Raw genomic sequence first — 23,936 nt, forward strand, 5'->3', positions numbered from 1 at the left:
AGCTAAAATGTGGATAATTTTTAGTTAGAGCTTTAACATTGGGGTTCATGTTCTTATGTATATTAAATTGTTTTTAAACAAACAAAAAGGCTTCAGTTCCCTTTTCATTAAAAAAAAATTTCATAATCCGATTTTCCTCTCAGAATTTTGTATCACACACTTTACATGCTTGCCTCCTGGATAAGGCCAAAGAGGGAAGACCCTCTTAAACAGTCCCAGGGTGATTAGTCTGGACTTAACATATTCCTAGGATAAGTCTATCTTCTGTTATTATTGGTGTTTAGATCAAATGCCTAAGCAACACAATGCTGAAGAAAATCAAGAGGGGTAAAATGGTTCCATTTATTAAAACCGTAGTGAACATTTTTCAAGCTTGCATTTTTCAACTACTTTTTTTTCCTGATGTAAGGTTATTGAATTTTGCCTGCAAGTGCACTAGTAAAGCTTCCCTAAATAGTACTGACTTTGCTAGAGTGGCCCTTTTATCTTTTCCATAAAGGCCATTTTCAGTTAGGTGGCAGCATCAGCTATTAGCATATTGCCAAAGGTTGGCTCTCGTGAATGAACCACTGCAGAGGTCATTACACTATGAAACGTATGCAAATATATCTGTATGTGTGAACATGGGGGAGTGAGAGAATGCATCCATCAGTCTGCTGTGTTATTTACCAACGTTTCTTCATATCCCTACCTTTCTTTCTACTCTTTCCCCCAATCTTCTCCTAGCTGCACTTCTCCATCCCTCTGTCATCCTCTCCATCTTACCTGAAAACAACACCAACTCATATGGCCAGTGCCTCCTACCTCATACAACTAACAGCATCAGAGCTCTCATCCCTACCTACACACCCAGCACGAGACTTGCAAAAATGATTCAGAGTTCTGCAGGGTAAGCACCATTTCATTGCTCAATACATTCTGGGGTGCTTTCAAGCCCAGGAAGCATTACAAACTTGGAATCTCTGAGAACCCGTACACCTGGTGTGCTTATAGAGCGCGCAACCACAAGGAGTGGCAGTGCAATGAAGCAGTAGAAGCCAGTAAAGATCTCTTCCAGCAAAGATGGGATGGAAGCTTTAGGATGTTTGGGTACAGTGTTCCTCTCCCCATGCCACAGCAGGTTAGAGCTCTATCCTGGAGGAAATACCTCTCTCTTTCAAAATGGGGTCCAGAATAGCAGGCAGTTACCACTTTCTCAGTCTTTTCAAGGATGCTGCCATTTTCCTGCATAACTTGTATTACTTTATTACCAGACAGGGAGCAGGAATTTCACACGTGCACAGATAACTTGCATCATTTATCACAAAGAAGGTGTATTTCTTATTTCTCTCCCCTCACTTCCCAGCTTCTTCATCCTAATTGTAAAACACTTTCTATATCAGAGGGTTTAGGTAGAGCCTAAAGATGGTTAACGGGGTCTGCTACAGCCTAGTGCTGGCCTTTTCAAGGCAGGCTACAAGATTCATCTGCTTTCCCTGGCTTTTCTAGGACAGTGGCTAGGCACTTTATAAATGGGGGAAAATACTGAAATCAGGAAACATGCTTCCTCCTTTTCTAATTTTTCTGTTAATCAGAAAATGGCAACAACGGTGTAATGAGATATTCTTGGTCATAGAAAAGCTGAAGCTTCAAGAGGAATTTCTGAGAGAGTATACTCCTTTAGGTGTCTGTGTATTTATACATTTGATTTAAAAGACCAAAGTCTTCCTTTCTTCCTACACTTTGCCATTTTCTGCTGACAGACAAAAAGTCTCCATGGTGTAAATTTTACTTTGTGACTTTTTCTAAGCAAAGACCATTTCTGTTTTTAATAAGATTTTTATTTTATGAAAAAAAATCTGAGTGTTTCCTACAGTGAAACTAGTCTCCCAAAAATAAAATAAAGCAGTACTGTACTTTAAAAGACCATTCCAACATTAGTGAAGTTATGCAGGAGTCGCGCAAACTTTTAGCTGTTATCTGCACTTCTAGTTCACTGTGGGTATACAAAGAGCCATTTCACAAACCTTACAGAGTAAAAGTTCTGTGTCTGTATGAAGGAATCAAATGACTTTAGAGAGAACAAGCACTAAGTCAAGTCCTCATAGCAACTAGTGACAATCAGTTGAATAGCTAAAACAATTTGTAAAATTGCTCTATATAGGGTGTAATTACATGTGTGAGATCACTAAGAGTATTAAAACAGACAAGCTACTTTTAACTCAATCACTGAAAGTAAAATCATTTTATGCAAATGATAAGCAAGAATGCAGCTAGAACTTATGCTTTTAGCAGAGATTCTGGATCAGGATATGTATGGCTACAAAATCAAAATATTGCAACAGAAAAATTTAATGCACAGACTTCTATACAATTTTCAATTCAAATAAAATGTTAATTTAGTTTTAGGCTACGTTTGAGCAACTACCCTTGATGGACTAGCTAAAAAAAAATCTGTGTGTGTAAGATCATTAGAGTCTTCAAAAGCATAATATTCAACGGTGCTTTTATCTTAATGTTGACTTTATGGAAACCAAGATGGACACCAGTATGAGCATATGAATTTATCCAGCTCCTTGAGTCTGCACCACAAAATACTGACACAGTATCTCTGAGATCTTCACAGGCAATGCACAGTAACACACTGCAATAAGTACAATATTATTATCCCAGTTTTCAGAAATGATCCTGGTTGCCATAAGCTGGCGGCACAAAGTATATTGTATGGCTAAAATGTCATGAAAGTTTAAAGACATTGGGCCACTCTGAAATATCACACCTGATCCGCTAGTAATGTGAGATAACTGGGACAACCAATTCTAACAGCTGGACTAATTTGTTGATCTCACTGGGCCACAAAGAGGATAATTGTATATTTTATACACATAGAACTATTAAAAGATTATTATTACAGGTTGCAAAATCAAGCACTCAAAAGTTAGTAAATTCTAGAATTTGGCTCTTTAGTGCACATGCATTATGATACAGCCTCCAATTACATTATCTCAAATTATATTTTCTACAGGATCAGTGCCTAGTTTAGTACACAGAATGGACCAGGTTCTGGAGAAGAATACAAGTTGTGCAGTGAAGGGAGGCTGATGTCTGTAGGACCCCTGCCTCATTTGCCATAGAAGATGGAATGTGTGTAATGAATAAGACAGGGGATGGAAGAAAGGGAAAGAATGGTTTCCCGGTTAAGATAACTAAAGACTGCTTTGGAATACTGGATTCTATCCCTGTCACGGAGTTCCTTGTAGACTTGGGCAAATGACCTTTTTTTTGGTTTGGTGGCCAAACAATTTTTTTTGTTTATTTAAATTAGTTTTTGGGGCCTACCCAAAATAAAATGTTTGGTTTTTTTTCCAGTGAACCAAAAAAAGTTGTTAAAAAATTGTAGGGATGTCAATTAATCACAGTTAACTCACGTGATTAACTCAAAAAATTAACTGCAATTAAAAAAATTAATCACAATTAATCACAGTTTCAATTGCACTGTTAAACAATAGAATACTAATTGAAATATATTAAATATTTTGGATGTTTTTCTATATTTTCAAATATAGTGATTTCATGACAACACAGACTACAAAGTGTACCGTGCTCACTTAATGTCATTTTTATTACAAATATTTGCACTATAAAAATGATAAAAGTATTTTTCAGTTCACCTCATACAAGTACAGTAATACAATCTCTTTAGTGTGAAAGTGCAACTTAAATTTTTTTGTTACATAACTGCACTCAAAAACAAAACAAACAATGTAAAACTTTAAATCTACAAGTCCACTCAGTCCTATTGCTTGTTCACCCAATCACTATTCTGTGACTTTCCAGGACCTCCGTGACCTCTGCAGTGGTGACCCAAGGGCCACCTGAGCAGCTTGGGCAGCCCTTGGGCCAACCGCAATGGCCACTGCTCGGGCAGTTTAGGGCCACTGCCCCCCCGGAGCAGCAGGAGCAGTTTCGGGCCACCGCCCCCCACCCCACAGCAGCAGAAGTTTGGGTGTGGGAGGGGGCTCAGGGCTGGGGGTTGAGGTGCAGGATGGGGTAAGGGCTCTAGGTGGCGCTTACCTTGGGGGACTCCTCCAAAGTGTCAACATGTCCCTCCCTCAGCTCCTAGCTCCACGTGCTGCCTCCACTTGCAGACACTGCCCCGTAGCTCCCATTGGTCACAGTTCCTGGCCAGTGGGAGCTGCGGAGCCGGTGCTTGGACCTGGAAAGTGCATGAAGCTAGGAGCTGAGGGAGGGACATGTCACCGCTTGCGGAGAGCTGCAAGGAGCTGGGTTGGGAATCTGCCAGCCCCACTAACCTCCCTCCCCCCAGCACCAGTGGGGGTCCTGAGCCATGTGCTGCCACCCACCCCCCCAGACCATCCATTCCCCTCCCCACCCCAAGATTTAGTCAGAGTACATAGTACAAGTCATGGACTGGTCATGGGCCATGAATTTTTGTTTACTACCGTGACCTGTCCATGACTTTTACTAAAAATACCTGTGACTAAAACTAACCTTAATTATGCACATCTCATTCTCTGGATGCCTGACTTGAGACCTGGGGTCTGACTTGCTGAAGTGTTGAGCACCCTCAGCTGCAACTGAAGTCAATGGGAGCTGTGCTTTGAACATATAAAGGGTGATATAATGCTAGGTACTCTGAAAAATAGGGTCCTATGTATCTCAAATTGGGCAACCAAAATTAGGATACACTTTTGACTTTAATCTCTGTCTCTCAGTTACCCATCTTTACACTGAGTCTGATACCCCCTCCTCTCACATGGTGTTGTGAAGATAGATTAATGTTTGTGAAACCCTCAGACATGACAGTGATGCATGCTGTAGAACAGCCATGAGGAAATTAATAATTCTGTTTTTAGAGCAGGGTTTAAATAATGTGCAGCAAATGAGGTCTGGGGCCACATGTTGAACAACGAGAAGAAAGCAAAAGCCAAAATATTGAACAGTTATTCATTATAAAAGATTACCAGTCAACTTGTGCACTGAATGAGGCAGGTATCCGGTGAGGGGAAAAAAAAAAAAACAGTATGTGATCATGGAATTAAGTCTGTATCATGCAGGTAAGTGATATATTCAAACTAGGTTACAGTATTATCAATTATTATTGTTATTATTATGTGGATCAGCACTAGAGAGAGATGAGACACTGTCAGGGGATTTCACAGATATTTGCTGACAGCAGAGGAATGGCAAAACTCAGGAATTTGGGGGTCATTCTAGGCTTTGGAGAAGAGTGTACACTGATAGGTACAGACTCTTCTGCCCTTTCCCCCAAACATGGCATCTTCTGCTCACCTCCTACAATTTTTCCCTGTACCAATCCTGTATCTTTCCCACCCCTAGCTTCTCATTCCAGTCCCACTCTCCTTGCACAGCCATTCAGTTCTCCCCTGCACCCCATCTCCTCGTCAGCTCTATCTCCCCTGACCTCCCTCCCCTACCCCACTGGTTCTGACTCCAATCTCCTTGCCCAGCCAGCCCCAGTTTACACACATGCGCTCCTTATGCCAACCTGTTCTCCCCCTCTCCCCATACAGGTCCATCTCGTCTCCTCTACACTCAAATTAGTTAGCGTCCTCCTCCATGCTGCCTGGCCCAGCAGGGAGTCATTTAGAGCAGGGGTTTGCAACCTTTTTCTTGCTAAGGCCCCCATCAACATGCTATAAAAACACCAGGGCCTAGCGGGAGGGGGAGGGAGGAAGAGCACAAGGCTCCTGCCCCAAGGGCACCCTTGGGCATAGGCTTAGTTTTATTTCTATTTGGGGGGAGAGGGCAAGGGCTGGCGGGGCTTGAGCCAATGCCACACAGCAGTGTCCAGGAAGGGAGTGCCACCTCCATCCCGACTCACTCAGGAGGCCACCCAGCCTGTCCGGGCCGTGGGAGGATGCAAGCAAAAATATAATTCAAAGTGGGGACTCAATTCAAAAAGTTTCAAAAAACCACTCAGGATGCAGGGAGAGGGTAGCTAGGGGCTGTATGCAGACAGGGGGGTAGCTCAGGGTGCAGGCAGGGGTTAGCTAGGGACTGTGTACAGGCCAGAGGGGATCCCAGTGCAGCTCCTGGCTTCAGCCCCTGCATTACTCCCGGCTGGGGTGGGGGGCCCTTGGGTAGGGCGACCAGATGTCCCGATTTTATAGGGATGGTCCCGATTTTTGGGTCTTTTTCTTACATAGGCTCCTATTATCCCCCACACCCGTCCCAATTTTTCACATTTGCTGTCTGGTCACCCTAGGCTCGGGGGAACTGGGTTTCAGCTGCAGGGCTCCGCACCCCCCCTTGAAAGGGCTCACAGACCCTTAGGGGGTCACGGGCCCGCGGTTAAGAACAAGGAGAGAGAGGCTCCCTGCTCTTAGTTCAGATGCCCAGACCTCGACCTGGCACAGCCCACAGCAGCAATTGCAGGGAAAATCCTGTTCAGTCCTGGGGCTAGAGCATGCTCAATGCAGAGGGAGGCTGGAGAATTTAGCTGATAAATATAACAATGCTTTACTGAGCATGTGTGAACTCCAGTTTTTCAGAGGCCTACAAGTTGACCAAATTTGGACAGGTTTTTTTTTGTTGTTTAAGGGATTGTTTATAAAAGGGCATCCCCTGGAATAGGTACTTTCCAGAAATGAAGGCCACCCCCTCAACTTACAAAACATGGGGCAATGGAGCAGAAAAAATGCCAGAATTTAGTGTGGGCAAAATGTATTTTCCACTAGCCTTGTTCTTCGAAAAGGCTGAATGATCTGGCTTAAAAAAAAAAAAAAAAAAAATCAGCCTCAGGCAGACACCTGCGATGGAAAATATCAGTCAAACTGGTTGAATGTTCGGCAAAGTTATAAGCAATTGAAAACAAAGTCATTAATGGGAAGTGTCAGTCACCCTTAATAAAAGGCAATGCTACCAGCCCCACCCAGAATTATTTGCCCTCCAGCCATCACCAAAAATTAATACTTAATTCAACCCTTACCACAGAACTCATCCAACTGACTTGCTCGATTCTGAGCTTCCTCAATTTGTCAGAGGATACTCCTTTGTATTCAAATTCAACTGAAACAACCACTATTTAGATACATTTGCCAAGTTCTAATTGTTCAATTTGCATTTGGGTACAACTATAAGTAATTTTAACCTTTACACCAATTATTCCTTCACCAGAACACACAACAATTTATTAAGATCTTCCAGGTTATTTCTGTCCTTCGCTGCACAGTTACCAAATGTCTCTATTAAATATCTTGAACTAAACTTTCAAACTAAGATATAAACAACTATAATTCAAGGTCAGAGTTGCTTAGAGGCAGGCAGGAGGGATTATGTCACCAGTGGAGTTGACCCAGACAGTTATAAAGGCTATAAAAACAAACATTTTATTTTTAAAATGAGATGTCAACAGGCATCATGAGTTGGCAAGGCATATTTCACTGCATTCTGAGTATGGTGACCTTGAAAAACAGGGTTTGATTCAGAAATCCACAATAAGCTAAGCATAGTGAAGACAGAGCACCATAGCACCTCAAAACAGCTCCTCTTCTCTATTATAACACCTGAGAAAACAAACACCAGATCAAATCCCATTTTAATGGAACAGATTTTATGATTAACTTTCTCATGCCCTCTCTCTAAGACCTTGGCCACAACCTTCATCATCTTCTCACTTCACCTACTGCAAACCGATGTGGCCTCCTTACATCACCCTTAACTGGCTCCAGGCTACTCAGAACACTGAGGCCAAACCCATCTCCCCCTCTCCTCCTGTTCTGACCACCTCCCCTCACTTCATTAACTTCCTCTCCACTTCTACATCAACTTCAAGGTTTGCCCTCATGTTCCAGACTACTTTGCAAAAAAAAAAAAAAAAAAAAAAAAAAAAAAAAAAGTCTGCTCCTCCCTACATCTGATTTCTACCCAGTTTCACTTCCTTTGCTCATGTCAAGCCTCCCTCGAAACACTTCAATTTCCTGCACCAAGAACACATACTACACCTGATGTACTAGAACAACTGTAATAATAATTTACCACTTTGATGCCCCTTTACATATGCAAAGCACTGTGCAAACACTGATTGATCTTTACATCATAACTATGCTATATTATCCCCATTTTACACATGGGGAAATGGAGGCAGGGAGCTGCAGGGACATGTAAAGTTGTCCAAGAAGCCGATGTCAGAGTCAGACTAGAGTCCAAGAGTGCTGACATTCAAGCACGCTCTCGTTCCTCCAGACCACACTGCCTACTATCAGGATTGGAACACTTTGAAATGTCTATACTAGGGCAGTCAATTAATTGCAGTTAACTCGTGATTAACTCAAAATTAATCATGATTAAAAAATTAACCGCGATTAATCAGTTTTAATTGCACTGTTAAAGAACAGACTACCAATTGAAATTTAAATAATTTTGGATGTTTTTCTACATTTTCATATATATTGTATTCTGTGTTGTAATTGAAATCAAAGTGTATATTATTTTTTATTACAAGTATTTGCACTGTGAAAAAAGTATTTTTCAATTAACCTCATACAAATACTGTAGTGCAATCTCTTTATCATGAAAGTTAAACTTACAAATGTAGAATTATGTATAAAAAAAGCTGCATTCAAAAATAAAACAATGCAGGTTCTAAAATTTTAGAAGTCCACTCAGTCCTACTTCTTGTTCAGCCAATCGCTCAGACAAACAAGTTTGTTTACATTTGCAGGAGATAATGCTGCCTGCTTCTCGTTTACAACTTCACCTGAGAGCAAGAACAGGCATTCACATGGCACTGTTGTAGCTGGCGTCGTAAGATATTTACATGCCAGATGCACTAAAGATTTATATATCCCTTCATATTTCAACCACCATTCCAGGGGACAAGCATCCATGCTGATGACAGGTTTTGCTTGATAACAATCCAAAGCAGTGCGGACCAACTCGTGTTCATTTTCATTATCTGAGTCAGAAGCTATTAGCAGAAGTTTGATTTTCTTTTTTGGTGGTTCGGGTTCTGTAGTTTCTGTATCAGAGTGTTGCTCTTTTAAGACTTCTGAAAGCATGCTCCACACCTCGTCCCTCTCAGATTTTGGAAGGCACTTCAGATTCTTAAACCTTGGGTCAAGTGCTGTAGCTATCTTTAGAAATCTCACATTGGTACCTTTTGTGTTTTGTCAAATCTTCTGTGAAAGTGTTCTTAAAATGAACAACATGTGCTGGGTCATCATCTGAGACTGCTATAATATGAAACATATGGCAGAATGCAGGTAAAATAGTGGACACACAATTCTCCCACAAGGAGTTCAGTCAAATTTAATTAACACTTTTTTAACGAGTGTCATCAGCATAGAAGCATGTCCTCTGGAATGGTGGCTGAAGCATGAAGGGGCATACTAATGTTTAGCATATCTGGCACGTAAATACCTTGCAATGCCAGCATCAAAAGTGCCATGCAAATGCCTGTTCTCACTTTCTGGTGACATTGTAAATAAGAAGAGGGCAGCATCAACTCCCATAAAAGTAAACAAACTTGTTTGTGTTAGCGATTGGCTGAACAAGAAGTAGGACTGAGTGGACTTGTAGGCTCTGAAGTTTTACATTGTTCAGTTTTTGGGGTGCAGTTATGTAAAAAAAAATCTACATTTGTAAGTTGCACTTTCATGACAAAGAGACTGCCCTACAGTACTTGTAGGAGGCGAATTGAAAAATACTCTTTTACAGTGAAAATATTTGTAATAAAAAATAAATCTAAAGTGAGCACTGTATACTTTGTATTCTGTGTTGTCACTGAAATCATTATTTTTGAAAATGTAGAAAACATCCAAAAATATTTAAATAAATTGTATTCTATTATTTTTAATCGTGAGATTAATCTTTTTAATCGTGCGATTAATCGCAATTAATTTTTTTTAATTGCTTGACCGCCCTAGTCTATACTATACTATACTTATCTGGGCATCATAAATTGCTTAAACTTTAGTTGCACAACTGCAAACAATAAAACTAGCAGAACTAAAGATTGTATGTTTTGGTTATATCCTAAAGTTAGACATAATAAAATAAATTTTATTTGTAAAGCACTCCTTCTTCCCCATACTTTCTGGATCTGAAGATGCTGTACACCTGAGCACTTTGAAATCCAAAAAGGTGAAAACAAAGAAGAGTAGGGACATTTATTTTTGTATGAAATAAAATTAACATTTTTAGAAAACATCTTTCAAAGAGAGATATTCCCCCGTCCTCTTGAAAGTTTTTTGAACGTTCCCTTGAAAAACAAACTAGCAAGTGCTAAGCATAGACTCAGAAGGATTTTTCAAGCTTGAGGCAACACATCACAACATTCTGTTTTAATAAATCCTCCCATAAAGAATACACATGGAACAAAAAAGTGAACTATTAATTTAAAACAGCGTAATTTACATCATTGGAGAAGACTACCTACTACTGAAGTCAAATATTGATTGATAACTGCTTTGATAGAGGAAAAACATGGTTCAAAGCCATAGGCAAATTAAGACTTGAGGGGGAGAACTGTTTTGGGAGGGGGAAAGGGCACCAATTTCCTTATATACTGAACAGTTCCTTATTCTGAACAGTTTTTTATGACTTACTACAAAAGGAAAAATGAAAAAAGCTATTGTAGATAAATCACAATGCCTTAAAATAAGGAAATCAATAGGTATTTCAAAACAGGGTTCAGACACATGCTGCCTCCATCAGTCTCTGGAATATAGAAGCCCCTCCACCCTACAACTCACCAACATTTCCCGGGCTTTATAGTGATTTGAGGTTAAAAAAGTTTATCCCCTGACTTCTAACTAGACTAGGTTAGAGGTCTGGACACAGTGAGGACTGCAAGGCTTCATTTTACCAGATTATTGTTAGTAGGTCAGCTCTGTGGGCCAGATTCTCAGTTGGGGGAGATCAGCACAGCCCCACTGAAGTCAACACAGCTACACCAGTTTCACCAACTGAGTATCTGACTCTGTATGTTCGTTACCTCCCCTTCCAACAACATAATGCAGTCTTGCATGAGAACCAAGCGGTGAGGAAATTGAGTGATTTACACAGACATTACTGTTTACTTATTCAGTACACTGAGTGCATGGGCACCATTAGTAAACACTATCCTCTATTTACTTTCGATCTCTGGTACTGGTTATATTTACAATCTTAATCTCAAAGCCACGGCCATTGTTGGTGTTAAGGGATTTTATTTTTAATCCCTACCACTGCTACCACAAGTTCACCTCCACCATCAATACAGAAGCCTTCGCCTAGACAGGTATCTGGCTACCCCAGTTGATGTTAATGCTGCACCAGAGCAGATAAAACTAACAGAATGTTTAAAGCATTTGCAACAGTCGGTGACCTGACTACATTAGGGCTCCCAATTCCCTGTTAGCAACAGTGGAATATTTCCCTGGGGTCTCACCTCATGGACAGATCTTTCAGAAAAATTACAGAAACATAAAATCATACTATCCATGCACATGGGCTTCAGCTTCACCTGTCATTTCACTGTAAGCATGGTACACCAGGGTTAGTTTAACATTTACTATTCTACTAATCACTGATGGAGCCACCTGGAGAAGCGTGGACCCATTCATTACTAAACAGTTCCACTCCTGAAACTGGCAAGTCTAAGTACTGATAGCTGAAAAACACTTTCTTATTGGATTTTGTAACTACTGTAACTTGGGAAAGAACCTGATCACAGAAGACGACACAAAACCCCCCAAAACACCTGCCATTTTGGAGCTACATGACTAGGATCCTCAAAAAGAACATGAAGCCTGATCATTTGTATTTCATTTTACAGCAATTTCAGTAATGCATTATTACATAGTTTGAATTTTAGCATATGGTATAGATTGCTTTTTGGGGATTTTTGTTTGCTTTTTTAATTGACTCAATATTGTTACATCATATGTACTTTGTATCTGTAACCATTTACAGATCATCTATAAAGCATTTTAATAATTAGTTCAACCACAGAGTTAAATATTGCAAATCCAGCTATAGTAATAGTAGACTTTAGAAAAAAAATTAAAATTTTAATATACCTGAATTCATTTCATCGGTCGAAATCGAGCTTGCTTCCTGTGCTAGGTCTTTTAAAAGTCTCCTACGCACTTGTCTTTTTTCCCTTAGCACATTTTTGAAGTTGTTGATGCACTTGTTCAGGTAGATAGTCTCTGCACACACCTTTTCAAGGCTCATGGGTCTGTACTCCTTTGTTTGCTCAGGTAGAGAGCTAGCATCTGTCACCATCTCACCAGAAGGTAGGGACTGTCCAGCATAAATCTCCGAGTCAGAACTCAACACCAAACTAGGGACAGGAGACTGATGAGGGACAGGCGGAAGCCTGGAAGGAACAAATTGCATTTGAACTACAGCTTCACTGTTTGCAGATGTGTTGGCCTGACTCTCGGAAGACTGACTGGGGGGGCTTTCTGTAAAGTTATCAGAGCTACCACAGACACCTGCACCACTCAACGTAAGTCTACCATCACGTTCCATTTGGAAGCTGGTATCATTTTCCAGGAGGACTTCAGAGTCACTGGTCTCCAGCTTGTGAAACACCACCTGTAGAGCTGATCTAAAATGATGAATAGCTTTCCCAAGTTTGTTAGTATAAAACTTCATGTCCACAAGATCAATGTTATCCTGGGAATGGTCAAGAAAATACTGGGAATTTTCTAACACATCCCTAAAGACCTGGTCAGTTTGATCTTGGTCATTCAGATCTATCTGGACCATATCTTTCAGCGTATCACTGCTATCAGCTAGTTTATCTGCTGTGTGAACACTGCTTACAGTTGTAGCACCCGTAGACTGATCTTCCAAGAGAAGATTTATTTGCTCCGTACTGAGGAACTCAAGCATGGTGTTACAGTCCATTTCATTTTCTCCTGTAGTTATTCCCTCAGCTTTGTCCTCCTCTAAAGGGGAAGAGCAGTTCTTAGTCACATTTTCAGCGTCAAGCCCAAGTTCTCTTCCATCACATAAAGCATGTATATGGCTGGTGTGATCCGAGGTCTCTGGGGAGTGGCAGGAATTTCCTTCATCTGTTTTGGGCAAACGAGTCACCTGAAGAGTTTGCTGAGGTGTGTGGGAAACATGGAGAACAGGCAGAGGAGAATCACTCTTTTGTGAAGTTTGCTCGTTACAATTGTTTATAATTTGCGATACTTGCCCCATTTTCACCTCGAGTTCAGAGATCATGTTACTTTTCTTATCTAAGGTTGACTTGTGTGTAAAACCAACTCTCTCCCCTAGACACTGTGTTTTTCTACTTGTGTTTTTGTACCTAACCTGGTAAGATTCAGTTTGAAGGTGCCCATCACCACCAGTTCTTTGAGCCTCTTCATCACAGTTCAGACAGCTCCAGTGATTTTTCTTGGGGCCAGGCTGCAGTAATGAGAGTGGATCTGCTCGGCAGCCCCTTTGGCCAGTCTGTTGGTTTTTCTCTTCGCTAGCAACAATCCTGACCCCCGTGCTTTGCACGAGAATAGACTTCTGTAAAATGAAATCTCTTTGTTCCGGGTTTGCAAGTTTCACAATTGCTGGTCTTGGTACTAATTGTTTGCCTGGAGTTGCGTTTGACCTATATGCATCTTTTATGTACTTACTACACTGGATACCATTGAAGCAATAGTACTCAGACAAAAAGCTGCAAATGAGTTCCATAGTGTTTTCGCCATCTTGTTCTGGGATACCATAAAAGTATAACACTGGTTCTTCCTTGCATACAGCTCTGTTTGCCTCCCTGGTGTGTGCGATGTGAGAGGTTTTGGCAGTGCATCCACTCTGTAAGCCTTCTATCTCACTCAAGACAGTGTCTACACAGCTGGACACTTCATCCACTGAGCCTTTTATCAAAGTAAGGTGTTGCCGGAGTTCTGCAATCTCTGTCTGGATGCGACTTATCCCCTGTAGCTCTTTAACAATGTACTCAATCACATCTGCAGAATGCTCTCTTGGTGGAAGGCTATTACTGTTGTATGCTGGAAGCTTATTTTCATTCTCAGTGCTCTCTCTCCAGCTCATGGTAATACTAAGGCTAGAAAGGTCCTGTCCTTCAGATATTACACCTCTGCTCTGACAAATAGGCTGCATAGTACCCTCAGATGATATTCCCCCCAAGTCTTGCTGATTCCGTTGAACTGAGCATGGTATTTTTACACAGCCATCCCAGTTAAGTTCCACATCACCAACACAGACGTCACTCATCTCCCCAGAACCATTTCTCCTGTCCTGAGCAAAGCTCACTCCAATAGGAGAAAATTCAGTACTTGTGGATTTCCTCTTTATCCCACAAACATACATGTCTGTTTCAATTTCTACTGGGGAAAGCTGGTAACTCGGACTCACTGAGATTTCATTTACTTGGCCTTGTAGAAGTCTCTTCATTTTCTCCCTCAGATACAAGTGAAGTCTATGCTTCTTGAACTGCTTCCTGGCCAAGAGTTTTTAGAACAGATTTTCTGTGCAGAAGAAGAATCTCATGTTCTGGCCTTTTCAATCTACTGCTAGCAAACATCAACAGCAGCTGCACCTGTGTTTCTCCATAGTACAATATAGCAGTACAAGCATACATCAGTCACTGCCCAACGCGCACATGCACATCCATGGTTTATTCTTTCATGAAGCAGCTACCAAAAAAGAGGAAAATACTGCATTCCAATCAGAAAATACAAGGCAATTTTCAGCATATAATAAAAAGTAGTAGCATCCACATATAGCCAGTTTGAAAGAGGATCTATTCTTCAAATTTTCCTACCATAATGCACTTATTTCAGCTGTTGAACTGACAACCAGTTCTACATGAGGCATTCTTTAATAAAGCAACAGTCTCTCCCTCTCTACCTCCCTTTCCACAAGGAGGAAAAAAATATACCAAAGAATCCAAAGCCCTCTGACGAGTCAACGTGCGACCATGCCTTTTCTACGGCTACAACTGCAAATCCTACAAAAGTAGCTACCCCTTCTGAATACAAAATTCAGTCACGAAATACTAAGGATTCTCTTTCTGCAGGTGTCCCTTCTCCCTGGGCCCACCATCTTCACCCTTTCTTGCTTCAAAGGGACGTAAAATCAAGTTTAAATTTGCTCGGTATCAGCAATCCCAAAGGAATCACTGAGATTGACGTAAGGCAGCAGCAAAGACTGGATGATAGTTTTGGGACTATAGAACTTTTTCATTATTTTAGTAATAAATGTTAAAATAAGAAAGTAACACTAAAGAAACACGCAAAACTTACAAGCTCCCAAATTAACCTACATTTAATATACGCCATATACAGATTATGAACAAACTGACTGAGCTGACAGGATGATGATGTCATTCTTATTCCAGGTTTCAGAGTAGCAGCCATGTTAGTCTGTATGCGCAAAAAGAAAAGGAGTACTTGTGGCACCTTAGAGACTAACAAAATTTATTTGAGCATAAGCTTTCATGAGCTACAGCTCACTTCATCGGATGCATTTGGAGGAAAAAACAGAGGGGAGATTGATATACAACAGTATATCAACAGTAGCATGTACTCGCTCTCTTGACTAGGAGTACTGCAGAGCGAGTACATGCTACTCTCCAAAGGAGGCGGGGTTTAGTGTGTTTACAAAGACCCCCCCACCCCGGGAAAAGCTCACATTGTGATTCGCTATGCAAGCAGTTGCACCTGGTGCTGCTCAGCTAAGTAAAAAGAAAAAGGAGTACTTGTGGCATCTTAGAGACTAACAAATTTATTTGAGCATAAGCTTTCATGAGCTACAGCTCACTTCATCGGCTAAGTAGCATCAGAATGAAGCAAGGGGAGATTGGAATCCCCTGTTGTGGATTGAATCATGTATGAGACTCATAGCAGTTATGCCAAGCACCAGGTTAGCTTTGTGTTGAGCTTTCAGGATGGAGATTAAGTGCTTGTGTAAAGTGTAGGAGAGGCTTGAGTTTACTTTGCTGGTAATTCTAAAGAAGAGGAGAAGCTCGCTTTAACTCTCCCTTCCCCTGCTTTTACAGAAGAATTCTAGACTTTCCACTCAGAAGTAAAGACATTACAGTAAACCTTCATTCTCAGAAACTGGTGTACGGGATAAAACTGCACCCCGAAGGCTTTATTTGTTGGTAAAAATGTTAAAACTTAGGCAGTAGTCGGGACTTCCAGAAGCTGGGACTGGACGACGGGGGATTAATCTCTCAATAAATCACGCTGTTCTGTTCAGTCCCTCTGAAGCATCTGGCACCAGCCCTGTTGGAGACTGGGCTAGGTGGACCATTGGTCTGACCCAGTATGGCCATTTTTATGTTTTGCTCAGTAATTCATTATGTGCTGTTTGTCCCAATGCACTGTGGAATTAATTTTGTTTAAAATGATTGTTCTAGGACTGAATATTTATTAGAAAATGAGAGGCATTTAATATCGCTCCTACACTGACTAGCTGTGCCACGTGCTGTCCTGATTAGAGCACATGCCTAGGAGAGGAGAGATAGTACAGGGCGTAAGGCACTAGCCTGAAGATTAGGAGACCTAGATTCAATTCCCTATTCGACACGCACTTTGTGTGACCTTGGGGGTGTGTCTCACTGCCTCGATTCCCCCACCTGTAAAATGGGGATGCTGAGGCGACACTAAGGGCTTGTCTACATGGCAGGGCACTGTGCGGAATGTCAGGGTGTGAATCTACAGTACACTGATTGCACTCAGAGACTCTCAGCATGCTGCAGGAGTGTCTACGAGGGAATGTAGAGTCATACTACTTTAGAGTCACACCCTGGTTTTCCACTCAGTACCTTGCTGTGGAGACAAGCCTCAGGATTGTGTGGTGCTCATGGGGGTCAGACGAGCCTTAAACAGATAATATAGTGTTCATTTCCTTTCTGGGGGAGGGGTTTGATCCTGGAATGATCCAGTGTAAAATCCATAGAACTGTAATAAGAATAAAAAGAAAAGGAGGACTTGTGGCACCTTAGAGACACAAATTTATTAGAGCATAAGCTTTCGTGAGCTACAGCTCACTTCATCAGATGCATTTGGTGGAAAAAACAGAGGGGAGATTGATAAACACACACAGAGAACATGAAACAATGGGTTTATCATACACACTGTAAGACAGAGTGTCTTTTGGTAACTCTCAGTGGGATCAGAGGGTTAATGGCTTGTAGAAAGTGGTGTCGGAGAGCTGCCTGGTAGCCTCTTGTTCATACTCCGACCTATTCATAATGACGACAGCACCTCCTTTGTCAGCCTTTTTGATTATGATGTCAGAATTTTTTCTGAGGCTGTGGATGGCACTGTGTTCTGCACGGCTGAGATTATGGGGCAAGCGATGCTGCTTTCCCACAATTTCAGCTCGTGCACGTCGGCGGAAGCACTCTATGTAGAAGTCCAGGCTGCTGTTTCGACCTTCAGGAGGAGTCCACCCAGAATCCTTCTTTTTGTAGTGTTGGTAGGAAGGTCTCTGTGGGTTAATATGTTGGTCAGAGGTGTGTTCTGATCCCACTGAGAGTTTCTTACCAAAAGAAACTACAGCATTTGCTCAAAAAACTCCTTGAAAAAGCACAAGAACAAATCCGCACAGACACCCCTAGAACCCCGACTTGGGGTATTCTATCTGCTACCCAAGATCCATAAACCTGGAAATCCTGGATGCCCCATCATCTCAGGCATTGGCACCCTAGCAGCAGGATTGTCTGGCTATGTAGACTCCCTCCTCAGGCCCTACGCTACCAGCACTCCCAGCTATCTTCGAGACACCACTGACTTCCTGAGGAAACTACAGTCCATTGGGGATCTTCCTAAAAACACCCTCCTGGCCACGATGGATGTAGAAGCCTCTACACCAACATTCCACACAAAGATGGGCTACAAGCCGTCAGGAACAGTATCCCCGATACTGTCACGGCTAACCTGGTGGCTGAACTTTGTGACTTTGTCCTCACCCATAACTATTTCACATTTGGGGACAATGTATACCTTCAAATCAGCGGCACTGCGATGGGTACCCGCATGGCCCCACAGTATGCCAACATTTTTATGGCTGACTTAGAACAACGCTTCCTCAGCTCTCGTCCCCTAATGCCCCTACTCTACTTGCGCTACATTGATGACATCTTCATCATCTGGACCATGGAAAAGAAGCCCTTGAGGAATTCCACCAGGATTTCAACAATTTCCATCCCACCATCAACCTCAGCCTGGACCAGTCCACACAAGAGATCCACTTCCTGGACACTTCAGTGCTAATAAGCGATGGTCACATAAACACCACCCTATATATGAAACCTACTGACTGCTATTCCTACCTACATGCCTCTAGCTTTCATCCAGATCATACCACTCGATCCATTCTCTACAGCCAAGCTCTACGATATAACCGCATTTGCTCCAACCCCTCAGACAGAGACAAACACCTACAAGATCTCTATCAAGCATTCCTACAACTACAATACCTACCTGCTGAAGTGAAGAAACAGATTGACAGAGCCAGAAGAGTACCCAGAAGTCACCTACTACAGGACAGGCCCAACAAAGAAAATAACAGAATGCCACTAGCCATCATCTTCAGCCCCCAACTAAAACCTCTCCAATGCATCATCAAGGATCTACAACCTATCCTGAAGGATGACCCATCACTCTCACAGATCTTGGGAGACAGGCCAGTCCTTGCTTACAGACAGCCCCCCAATCTGAAGCAAATACTCACCAGCAACCACACACCACACAACAGAACCACTAACCCAGGAACCTATCCTTGCAACAAAGCCCGTTGCCAACTCTGTCCACATATCTATTCAGGGGATACGATCATAGGGCCTAATCACATCAGCCACACTATCAGAGGCTCTTTCACCTGCGCATCTACCAATGTGATATATGCCATCATGTGCCAGCAATGCCCCTCTGCCATGTACATTGGCCAAACTGGACAGTCTCTACGTAAAAGAATGAATGGACACAAATCAGACGTCAAGAATTATAACATTCAAAAACCAGTTGGAGAACACTTCAATCTCTCTGGTCACTCCATTACAGACCTAAGAGTGGCTATCCTTCAACAAAAAAGCTTCAAAAACAGACTCCAACGAGAGACTGCTGAATTGGAATTAATTTGCAAACTGGATACAATTAATTTAGGCTTGAATAGAGACTGGGAATGGATGAGTCATTACACAAAGTAAAACTATTTCCCCATGTTACTTCTCCCCCCCACCCCACCCCCCACTGTTCCTCTGATATTCTTTTCAGAGTAGGAGCCGTGTTAGTCTGTATTTGCAAAAAGAAAAGCAGTACTTGTGGCACCTTAGAGACTAACAAATTTATTAGAGCATAAGCTTTCGTGAGCTACAGCTCACTTCATCGGATGCATTTGGTGGAAAAAAAATTTTCTACCAAATGCATCCGATGAAGTGAGCTGTAGCTCACAAAAGCTTATGCTCTAATAAATTTGTTAGTCTCTAAGGTGCCACAAGTACTGCTTTTCTGATATTCTTGTTAACTGCTGGAATTAGCCTACCTTGCTTGTCACCATGAAAGGTTTTCCTCCTTTCCCACCCCTGCTGCTGGTGATGGCTTATCTTAAGTGATCACTCTCCTTACAGTGTGTATGATAAACCCATTTTTTCATGTTCTCTGTGTGTGTATATAAATCTCTCCTCTGTTTTTTCCACCAAATGCATCCGATGAAGTGAGCTGTAGCTCACGAAAGCTTATGCTCTAATAAATTTGTTAGTCTCTAAGGTGCCACAAGTACTGCTTTTCTTCTTATAAACTGGGACACATCATTTGGAAGTAACAGAGAAGGAGAAGGACCTCGGAGTATTGGTTGACCACAGAATGACTATGAGCCGCCGATGTGATACGGCCGTGAAAAAAGCTAATGTGGTCTTAGGATGCATCAGGTGAGGTATTTCCAGTAGAGATAAAGAGGCGTTAGTACCATTATACAAGGCACTGATGAGACCTCATCTGGAATAGTGTGTGCAGTTCTGGTCTCCCATGTTTAAGAAAGATGAATTCAAACTGCAACAGGTACAGAGAAGGGCTACTAGGATGATCTGAGGAATGGAAAACTTGTCTTATGAAAGGAGACTTAAAGAGCTTGGCTTGTTTAGCTTAACCAAAAGAAGGCTGAGAGGAGATATGATTGTTATCTATAAATATATCACAGGGATAAATACCATGGAGGGAGAAGAATTATTTAATCTCAGTACCAATGTGGACAGAAGCACAAATGGATTTAAACTGGCCATCAGGAAATTTAGACTTGAAATTAGATGAAGGTTTCTAACCATCAGAGAAGTGAAGTTCTGGAATAGCCTTCCAAGGGGAGAGTAGGGGGCAAAAGACATATCTGGCTTCAAGACTAAGCTTGATAAGTTTATGGAGGGGATGGTATGATGTGATAGCCTAATTTTGGCAATTAATTGATCTTTGACCATTAGCAGTAAATATGCCCAATGGCCTGTGATGGGATGTTAGCGAGGGTGGGATCTAAGTTAATACAGAAAATTCTTTCCTGGGTGTCTGGCTGGTGAGTCTTGCCCACATGCTCTGGGTTTAGCTGATTGCCATATTTGGGGTCGGGAAGGAGTTTTCCTCCACGGCAGATTGGCAGAGGCCCTGGGGGTTTTTCGCCTTCCTCTGCAGCGTGGAGCACGGGTCACTTGCTGGAGGATTCTCTGCACCTTGAAGTCTTTAAACCACAATTTGAGGACTTAAGTAGCTCAGACATAGGTCAGGGGTTTGTTACAGGAATGGGTGAGTGAAAGATTGTTTCTGTGGCCTGCGTTGTGCAGGAGGTCAGACTAGACAATCATAATGGTCTCTTCTGACCTTGAAGTCTATGAGTTTATGATTCTATGAATCATGATTCTATGTTAATGCTGAAGATTTTCTGCTCCTTAAAACTATTTCTCTTTAATGATGGGGAGAAGGATTTCAGTGTTGCAAAGACTCCCTCACTATGCTTGGTGTTCACCACATTTTGTTCCTTTGCATCAAGCTATAACACTGCCACAGTGGTTTAATGATTGTTCCTTTAGATACCAAAAAACAATGAAAGCTGGAATTTGCTTTCAGTTCATTTGTCTGTGGCTGAAACACTGCTGTAATACACTGAACAGTAGCAGATCATTACGTGGGGCTTTTTTCTAGTGGAGCACTGTGATAGGGTGTTCACCACACACCAGCCTGGAAGGGGTTAATGAGGCTGAGAAGGGGCCAATTAACTAGGTAGGGCATAGGTGAGTGGAATTAGGTGGTCTACGTAATCCCCTGAATGGTAACCACAGCGCCCAGCTGAGAAGGAAGACGACGGGGTTAGGATAAAGCCAGGAGGCTGGCAACAGAAAGAGGCTGCAGGGTTGTAGTGTGCAGTCACTCTATGGGAATACGGAGACATGTTTCAGGCTACAGAATGCAGTTGTCTGCACTTACGCCCTGGGAGGAAGGCGTTTGAGCTGGTACACCCAGAGAGGGGAGAGCCAGAAGCTGTAGGAAGGAGTCCAGGGAAGGAGCAACAGGGTCTAAGGGAAAGCAGGCCAACGATGCAGGTATAGGGTCCCTGTAATGGAACCTGGAGCAGTGAGCGGGCCTGGGTTCCCCTACTAGCATCCTCGGGGCAGTGCATGAGGAGACTGCCTCAAACTGTTGGTATGGAAAGACTGATACACTGGAAGGGGAAGACAAGGGCCAAGGACTGGCTAGAGGGCCAAGTCACGAAGACAGAGCATCCTGAGTCGCACGGAGTGCAGCGAGCAGTAGAAGTGGGGGGAACTAGACCTGGAAAGAGCTGATCCCCACAGAGGCCAGCAGCAGGCGCCACCTGCAGTGATTGGGCCCTGTGACAAGCCCTTACTCAAGAGACTGCAACAGCTCCAAAGATGCCAATCCAGTGCAATCACCACTGAACTGTGAAATTACACATATTCCTAAGGATTCTCATTATGGAGAGGCAATTTGTCAAAGTAAGGAAGAAAGGAATTAACTTGACTTCAGAAACAAATAAGGACTAGCCAGCTTTTCCCAGGAGGAACAGACATGTAAGAGGTATTTCCCAAAAGACTACTATGAAGTGGCCAGAGCAGAACACAGGCAAGTCTGCTCAAGCTGAGGAACAACTCCATTCATATGTTTCAAAGTCAATTCATATACCACTTCATCCTACTGAAACACAGAAGGTAAAACCTTTAAGTTTCATCCAGAGGCAAACAGGGTTCAAGGAAACGTTGCCACTGGGAAAAAAGTATCTTACCCCTTTCAGGCTAGCAGGTCAAACATTCTGTTGCTTCTACGGGCCAAGCTCATTGCACTCACCTGGGGGCTCCTTCCATCCCTCCATTCTTCCCCACAAGCTCCCTGTGCATCACCCTCTGATCTTCTCTTTCAGGGACTCTCTGCAACCCTCCCACTGCGCCTCCCTCATGCCAGGGGCTTCTGTGTATCCCCTGTTCCTCCCTCCCCCAAAACCATTTATCTCCCATTGACAGGGGCTTTGTGGGCCCCCTCAGACTCCCCATTCACCCCATCTTACCAGACATGGGCTCTGTGTCCCCATGTCCACCTCCCACTATACCACTGTCCCCCAATTCCAATGTGCACTCCACCATACCAGAGACAGATGCCATCAAGTTGAGTGTAAGACAAGTTCACAAGCTCAGCCACAACTCCAGACTAAATACACTCAAAGGAGTTTAAGAACTATAAATAAGAAGACCATTTCTTGCCAGCAACTAATGCATCCAAGAGTGAGCCTATGCCACTGCAAATGAGAAATCAGAAAACTTGGAATTCCTGAAAAACCAATCTAGACCTGGGATGATAAGACAAATGACCAAATCATGAAGAACTGAACTGAGGGACACAGCTGAAACCTCTACTGTCTGACCCAATACCAGTACAACTAACAGGAGGCCTAGTCTCTAAAGAGAGAGAATATTTGCACCCTGACCTTTTTCTAGATATAGCAGGACCCCTTGTTAGATGGATATTCTACTTCACGAGTCATATGGTGGAAGTCACCACTCAAAACTTACCAAAAATTCACCCCTGGCCAAAGTCTGAGCAAACTCTCTCCACATTTTTTGAGCTCCACAGGGATGAAGACAAACTTTTTAAAAAGTGAAAACGCTGAGGATGAGTTGAATTAACTCTTGTGAAAGCCAATGGGAGTTGCACACCTAGCTCCCATTTCAGCCTTTGAATATCTCCCCATAATGTATGAATGCCACAAATTAATTTTCTTCTGGCCCTGTAGATATACAGCAGCAGAACAAGCAGGAGTCAAAATCAGGGGGACACAAGCAGTGAGCACACTGGGGTGGTAAACAAGACTGTAAAAGGTCCACAGAAGAAAAGGAATAGATGCAATGATTAGACTCATGCTTGACATTCGGGGACATACAAGGGCTTTACGTTCACAGTGCAGTTCTGAGGATCTTGGCTTTCCCCAAGGGAAAACACCTCATTGCAACTTAGGCTGAGCGGTGGCTTTGACTTCACCCCAGCTCAGTTCCTCTGCAACCATTGCACGGCTACAGTGCAGAGGGTGAGGAGCAGCTTTACAGCATCTTTCTCCAACAGCACTGAGTGGCTCCAGGCAAGAGAAGTCAGTCCTAGTGAATGGGGCCTATTCTTTGCCACTGTTAAGCCATTGCCAGAATGTGTCCTCAGACCCCACTTCATCTGACCAAGAAGCTTTCAGAAGCGTGGTACTTTAAGACTTATCTCCCACCCTAGTCCCCCAATACAGTTAAAAAAGACTTATCTGAATGTGATGAAAGATGATCAAGGCAACACTAGAGTGGTGAAGGGGCTCAAAGAGGGCAACAGAGGAGAAATATTTTGGAACAGTCTTTCATCTACCAGGGCTCCCACAGAATGCACCCTGAGCCACGGTATCTGACTTCACATGAAACATATTTGAAAATGCTTAAAGTTCTGTATTACCTGTGCTAACAATTAAATAAGAAAAGC

General features: G+C 42.5%; 1 protein-coding gene across 10 annotated transcripts in view; it reads right to left on the minus strand.

Annotated features, from left to right (window-relative positions):
* The window catches only part of UNC13B (unc-13 homolog B), a 389,750-nt gene that overhangs the window by 160,915 nt on the left and 204,899 nt on the right, over nucleotides 1-23,936 (minus strand). For 2 of the 10 annotated variants that reach the window (XM_038403957.2, XM_043514554.1), the window contains exon 2: nucleotides 12,027-14,618. The exons of the other annotated variants lie outside the window; for them this stretch is intronic. In XM_038403957.2, coding sequence (XP_038259885.1) covers nucleotides 12,027-14,376 — 2,350 coding nt within the window. In that variant the 5' untranslated portion in view covers nucleotides 14,377-14,618. The remainder of the gene's footprint in view (nucleotides 1-12,026; nucleotides 14,619-23,936) is intronic. 10 annotated transcript variants of the gene reach the window in all.

The sequence above is a fragment of the Dermochelys coriacea genome, chromosome 5, assembly GCF_009764565.3.
Source record: "Dermochelys coriacea isolate rDerCor1 chromosome 5, rDerCor1.pri.v4, whole genome shotgun sequence".
NCBI classification, from domain to species: domain Eukaryota; kingdom Metazoa; phylum Chordata; order Testudines; family Dermochelyidae; genus Dermochelys; species Dermochelys coriacea.